Below are 7,401 nucleotides of genomic sequence, written 5' to 3'. Positions count from 1 at the left end.
CGGAGGCTGTGATTGGCTGACGAACGCCGCTCAACCAATCACAGCCACTGTAATGTTCCAGCCATTTAAAATGACTGAAACATTGAAATCCAGCCCTGGCCAGTGCAGCTGTAGCACTGGCCATTGGCTGGAGCTGGGTGACCTCACTGGATCACCCTCCCCCAGCTCCAATGCTCTGATTGGAGAGATCGGCCTTGTGACCGATTTCTCCAATCACAGTGGACCTGTTGCCGGTGACCGTCCCTGCAGCACGCCAGCACACTGAGCACAGTGAGTGACTGTACACAGTGCAATGGCAGGGAGACAAGCTCCGGTCCCATGCTGTTATGAGACCGGAGCATGGGACCCGGAAGTTGCCGCGCTGCCATTGCACTGTACGAAAAGCGTCCCGATCCGCCGCTGCCCTCCGCGATCTGCCACCTGTCTCCCCGATCTCCTGCCCGCACCCTCACCCCCACACCTCCCGATCCGCTGCCGCCCTCCATCTGCCACAGTGCCACCGCTCCCCCCAATCTGCTGCCCGGCCCCTCACCTCCGTGCAGCAGATCGGAGGGAGCGGTGGCACTATGACAGATGGACAGTGAGTATATCCCAAATTCTATATTTTTAGGGCAGAAGTTGGGGGTCGTCTTATACGCCCAGTCGTCTTATACGCCGGCATATACGGTACTAATTCCACACCTAGTCAACATTTTTAACAAAGCTACTTTAACAGGTCAATTCCCCAAGGAAATGCTTCAAGACACTATATCTTTAATTCTTAAAACTAAGGGAGACTTAGAATTCGTTAAAAACTATAGACCTATCTCACTTATAAACTCTGATATTAAAGTTTATTCGAAAATTACCGCTAATAGACTAAAAAAGATTCTACCCAGACTAATTTCTAATGACCAGCTAGGTTTCATTCAAGGTCGTCAAACATCTGATGGTACCCGTAGAATAATCAATCTAATCAACATTATGAACAATAAGAAGGATCCAACATTACTTATCACTCTTGATGCGGAAAAAGCATTTGATAGAGTCAATTGGTTATATATGAAAACAACATTACTTAAATTTGGCCTAAAAAAATGAAATTTTAAATTCCATTCTTGCTCTATATTCTTGTCCCTCAGCAAAAGTATATGCAAATAAATTTTTATCCATGTCATTTAACTTAACTAATGGTACCAGTCAAGGATGTCCCTTATCTCCTTTACTATTCGCCCTAATCTTAGAACCCCTTGCTGAATATATCAGAGAAAATGCTAATATTGAAGGAATCCAATTAAAAATAGTGAGTTTAAGATTTGCCTGTTCGCGGATGACAATATATTATCCTTATCAAATCCAGTAACTTCCATAACAGAAGTTCTGTATAGTTTAGATGAATTTGCAAAAAATTCTTTTTTTAAAGTAAATATTACAAAATCAAATATTTTAGAATTTAATCTTACTCATGGTATAACAGAGGAAATTAAAAATCTAACAGATTTTAATTGGGCTGCACATACAATCTCATATTTGGGAATTGAACTAACTAGGGATATAAAATCCATAATTAGCATTAATATGGAGAACCTAATTAAAAAACTTAACAAAGTATGAATTCACTTGGCTTGGAAGAATATCCTCTATTAAAATGATGATTATTCCAAAAATATTATACTATTTTAGCACTATTCCCCTTTTTATTCCAGAAAATTACTTGAGTAAGATTCAGTCTCTCATTAATACTTTTGCTTCAAATAAAAAAAACAAGGGTAGCTAAATATATTCTAATGAAAAAGAAAAAAAGAAGAGGCTTAGGCTTACCTAATATTTACAGTTATTTCTATACTAATTTAATTAGACAAAGTCAAATTTGGTTTAACGATAATCTTACTACTACATGGAAAGAGATTGAAACTGACTTACATAATAATATTCCTTTATATTCAATAATTATTCATAATCTAATGAATCCTCATCAACCTCTTCCTGAATCTCACATTTTCTGTGCAACTATCTTAAGCCCATTTCACACGTCAGTGAAAAACACTAACGTTCTTCACTGACGTGTAAAACACGCACATGTCCCTCCGTGTTCCGTGATTCACGGCACACGTGGGTTATCCATGTGCAATCCGTGATCCGTGATCCCGTGATTGCATATGAACATTACTCACCTGCCTTCACTGCTGCTGTCCATGGTGCTGAAGTCTCCAGCTCTCCAGCGTCCACCCACCGCTCTCAGCACCTACTTCCTGGTCGGCAGTTCCTGCTTTCATGAATACTCATGAGCCAGGCAGGAGCTGCCGAAAGCAGAGGCTGCACAGCAAATCACATGTAAGGTAAGTTGAAAATTTTTAATATTTAATATGTCCATGAATTTCTTGTATGTTTTTCACTAATCACACACGGATCACACCATAGTGTAATCCGTGGGTCATCAGTGATGCCAGGCAAAAACTGACATGTCTCCGTGCAGAATCATGGCCACGCGTGCAAGCTGCACGGAGACACGTTCAGTGAAAAATCACTGATGTGTGAGCAGACCCATTGATTAGAATAGGTCTGTGTATGTCAATGATTCTGGTATGTATAAAAAAAAGCACAAACGTACCAGAATCACTGACGTGTGAAAGGGGCCTTAACATGGAGAAAAATAGCGTCTTTAAATCAAAAAAGTAATAAATATGAGCAAATAAAGAATATCCTCCTTACTTTTTTCAATTGGCTCCCAGAAGTCAAAACTCCAGAATTATGGAGGAAGAAAAATCTAAAAAAAATTTCGGATCTACATGATGGGACTAATTTTATTTCTTTTCAAACTCTAAAAAAACAACATGATTTACCAGATATTGATTTTTACAGCTATTTATCCATCAGAAAAATTATCTCCGCTTTACTAAAAGACAACCATTTATTAACTGAAGAAGCTTGTAATCTTATCTGTAATGCCAATAATAATATTATTTGGCAAACTAGATGTATATATGAAATATTCAACAGAGACATTCTCTTTGAAAAAAGACCATTTATGATAAAATGGTAAAAGAGTTAAAAAACACCTTTTCCTTGGAAAAGTAGAATAGGTGTATTAGAGATACATATATGTTTAACACTTCATGAAGCTTATTATAAATTGCTTTCTAGGTGGTACTTTAAGACCCCGTCCCACGCAGCGACGTATCTAACGATATATCGCCGGCGTCACGGATTCCGTGATGTACATCCGGCATCGTTAGCGACGTCGTTGCGTGTGACAGCAAGGAACAACCGTTAACGATGGAAAATACTCACCTTATCATCCATCGTTGACACGTTCCTTTTTAAAAAAATCGTTGATTGTTGAGGACGCATGTTGTTTGTCGTTCCTGCGGCACCACACATCGCTACGTGTGACACCTCGGGAACGACGAATTGAAGCTTACCTGCGGCCGCCAGCAATGCGAAAGGAAGGATATGAGCGGGATGTTACAGCCGCTCATCTCCGTCCCTCCGCTTCTATTGGGTGGCCGCTTAGTGACGCCGCTGTGATGCTGCACGAACCGCCCCCTTAGAAAGGAGGCAGTTCGCCGGCAACAGCGACGTCGCTAGGCAGGTAAGTCCGTGTGACGGCTCCAAACTATTTTGTGCGCCACGGGCAGCGATTTGCCCGTGACGCACAAACTACGGGGTCGGGTGCTTTCACCAGCGATATCGCTGCGTGTAACACCCCCTTTACTCCTCATAAGCTATCGCTCTTTTCAAGTAATAAATCCCATTTATGCTGGAAAGGATGTAATTTAAAGGGAGATATTCTTCACATATTTTGGTCTTGTCTCAAATTGAGATGTCTCTGGAGGGAGATTAACCTTTTAATAAATAAAATTATTGGAAATAGTGTCACTATTACACCTCAAATGGCTCTTCTTTCATTAGATTTAGATAGCATTACCAAAGACAAATACCTAGTTATTCACATTTTTTTAATTGTCAAAAATCATATAGTGGCTAAATGGAAAAAGACAGATATACCATCTATTACAGAAATGAAAGAAACGATAATGCTTCATAATAATTATGAGAGAAGTTTCGCCACTTTTAATAATCGATACCCAAAATACCAAAAAATTTGGGAAAGATGGAATAACCTAATGATAAACAATTCTATTTAAACCTTTTTTTCCCCTCTCCCAGTTATATATTTAATAATTTACGTTTCTAAAATATCCTTGTGGTTATTATTGACCGATAGGTTGTAATTTGGTGATTTCCACTCCAATCAGTAAAGAAGACAGATTAAAAGTTGAAGTATTTTATTGTTATAGTAGTTTAGTATGTAGAGGTTAAATTTAAAAGTAACATTCTATAACCTAGAATATTGACATGTGTGTTGTTTGCTAAAATCAGCAATGTATATTTTCATAACATGTCTGGTTATATTCATATTACTTTGTGTTAAATTAATAAGAACATTTAAAAGAAAAAGTACAACTCGTCCCATAAAAAACAAGCCCTAAAATGGCAATATTGATGGAAAAATAAAAATGCTATGGCTCTTGGAAGAAAGGGAGAAAAAAAACAAATATAAAAAATGGAAAATTGCAGGTGATGAAAGGGTTAAGGGGTCATCCCATTTGAGTAAGTGTTTGGCCCGATTGCTGTACTCACCGTCTTCGGTACCGGCACTGGCGTCACATCGAGAGCGCTGCAGGCAATCAACGAGCTCAGTGGTGCTGCCCGTGTAGACAGTGTTCCGTTCAGAGATGGTGAGCTCTGTGATTGGTTGTTGTGCCGTCGCCGTGACGTTGGGGCCACAGGAAATAGGTGAAATCGGAAGCCGCACCAGAGACTGACACCGAAGATGGTGAAAACAGTGGGAATTTATATAGAAACTGAATCCGAGGCCGAACATTGTATGAAAGAGGACGACCCCGAAATGTTCATCTACAGACCTGGAGGAAAGAAAGTTGGAGCCCCTCCGCAACCTACTGGTTCTACCTATCAGATACTGCTCCCTGTGATGTCACTAGTCACTGGTAGATTTCCTTTATGATTATGGCTCCTCACAGCTCCTCCAGAAATCTTTATAGAACACCCATATACATATAACACAGCATGAAGGGGCTCGGAGAAGGCAGCAGTGAAGGTGTGTAAGTGTCTGATGGGGTCACACAGCTCATAAAAGGACAGCTGCCCGGCCTCATAATCCAGACAGATCCTGAACCTATTACTGGAGATTGGGTGAGGTAACCGGATCTCATTATTGCTATGTCTCACTGAATACTCATTATTAGTATACCCAAGCCCTCCATATAAACACCAGGACTTGTTATTATTTCCAATATATAACTGACGCCCCCTCCTGTCTATACTGGAATAACACATCCCCACCATCCACCCCCCTGAACTATGTCCCTCCACATCCCAGTAATGTCGTCCTGAGGTAAATCCTTTATTGCTCATCACTTGAGAATCCTGGAATCTCTCTGCTGTTTCTGGACGATTCAGTGTAATTTCTGTCCAGGTCGCAGTTTTCAGGTCGTCTGATATAAGGAGATTATTATGAGCCGTGTTTACATCCAGTAATATGTCTGCAGGATCCTGTTCAGGGAAGGTGACATTTACATCTCTCATCATGTCAGATAATGTGTTTGATATGTGTGAGATCAGCTCTGCAACCTGATCACCTCCATCATGTCCTCCTGTGTCTTCATCACCTTCCTCCTCAGGATCACACAAGTCACCGGTGTCTGGTTCCTGTAAGACGGTCAGTGGATCAGTCATGTTACACAGCTCCTCAATGTGCCTCATCTTCCTGGACAACTCGTCCATCTGTATTTCCAGCTTCTGGATCACATCCGACAGTAACAGTGACATCTGCTCTTCCCGCCTGGAGATCTCACTCAGGACCTTCCTCTCCAGGTCATCCAGTCGTCTCCTAAAGTCTACAAACAGGGCAGTGACTTTCTTGGCTTCTCCAGATGCTTTTTCTTGAGCTGTTCTCCTGTTCTCCTCCAGACTTCGGACTCTTTCCTCAGACTTCTTTTTATATGTGATTAGTTTCTGGAGAACATTTCTCAGTTTCTTCCTCTTCTTCATTGAGGCCTCTTCCAGCATCTCCACCTGGTGTCCCTGATGTTTTCCAGTCAAACTGCAGGACACACAGATACAAGCAGCATCCTCCGTGCAGTAATATTCCAGGATCTTCTTATGAACAGAACATTTCCGGTTCTCCAGAGAAGTGCTGGGATCAGTTAGGACGTGTTCTGGTCCTTTACTGTGAACCTTCAAGTGATTATCACACATAGAAGCCTCGCAGTGTAGACAGGATCTCACAGCAGGTACAGTATGGTGAATACAGTAAGTGCAGCGGATCCAGGTGATCTCATCCTGATGTGAAGGAGTAGACAGGATATTCTCCACTACATTACATAGAGATATACTTCTCTGTAGTGGAGGCCACTTCCGAAATGTTGCTCTGCATTCAGGACAGGAATAAACTCCGGATCCGCCGTCAGTATCCTGCATATTATTGATACAGTCTCTGCAGAAGCTGTGTCCACATCTTAGGGTTATTGGATCTGTGTAAACGTTCATACAAATGGAACATTGCAGCTCCTTTCTTATCCCGGTGATCTCCTCCTGAGGTGGCTGAGTAGACAGAAAACGTTCCGCTACGTTACATAATGTTATGTTCCGCTTCAGTGTCGGCCGCTTGTTGAACTTCTCTCTGCATACAGGACAGGAGTAAACTCCAGCCTCGTCCTGTGTATCTAGTTCATCATCAATACATTCCCGGCAGAAGTTGTGTTCACATCTCAGGGTTACGGGATCTGTATACAGGGACAGACAGATGGAGCAGAGCAGCTCTTCTCTCAGAATAGCAGACGCCATGGCTTTGTGGCTTCTTTTTTTGCAAGAAAGTAAACTAAAAGTGTATGTTATAGGGCGTATATCAGGAAATATGACATTGCACATCTTGTTCCTGGGAGTTTATTAACCACATAATCTTGATGGGAACAGAAAAATAGGTAACAGGGAAGGAGTAGATTTCTCCATGTTTGTACTTTGCGCTCCTGTTACAATGTAAGCTTCTGCAATCAGATGATCATTTCTTCACCCTCCTGTATTGTAGTTAATGTTTAATCCTTACTGTCCTCATTGTACAATTCTGTAATATAGATTTATGCTTGGTACTAGAGTTGAGCAGGTGTAATGGTATTATAGGAGCAGTGGCGTAACTAGAGTTTGATGAGCCCTGGTGCAAAGTTTGGACCTGGACCCCCCAAATGTACACCGACACTCGGGGTATGGGATAATGACGCTGACACTCGGGGTACGGGATAGTATAACTGACACTGGGCTCTTTCCCTCAGCACCCAGGATTCCCATGATTGAAATCCCTTTTTCTATCAGCACCCAGCTTTCCTATGTTCTGATATATTG

At 41.5% G+C, this 7,401-nt stretch overlaps 1 protein-coding gene across 1 annotated transcript; it reads right to left on the bottom strand.

Annotated features, from left to right (window-relative positions):
- Window positions 1-3,968: 3,968 nt before the first annotated feature.
- Window positions 3,969-6,849, bottom strand: LOC142300969 (E3 ubiquitin-protein ligase TRIM39-like). The gene has a single exon (XM_075341991.1). It carries the CDS (start codon window positions 6,847-6,849, stop codon window positions 4,957-4,959), a length of 1,893 nt encoding a protein of 630 aa, XP_075198106.1. The 3' UTR covers window positions 3,969-4,956.
- Between the last annotated feature and the right edge of the window lie 552 nt (window positions 6,850-7,401).

The sequence above is a fragment of the Anomaloglossus baeobatrachus genome, chromosome 4 (assembly GCF_048569485.1).
Source record: "Anomaloglossus baeobatrachus isolate aAnoBae1 chromosome 4, aAnoBae1.hap1, whole genome shotgun sequence".
In the NCBI taxonomy this organism is placed as follows: Eukaryota; Metazoa; Chordata; class Amphibia; order Anura; family Aromobatidae; genus Anomaloglossus; species Anomaloglossus baeobatrachus.
This window is presented reverse-complemented; position numbering and strand designations above follow the sequence as displayed.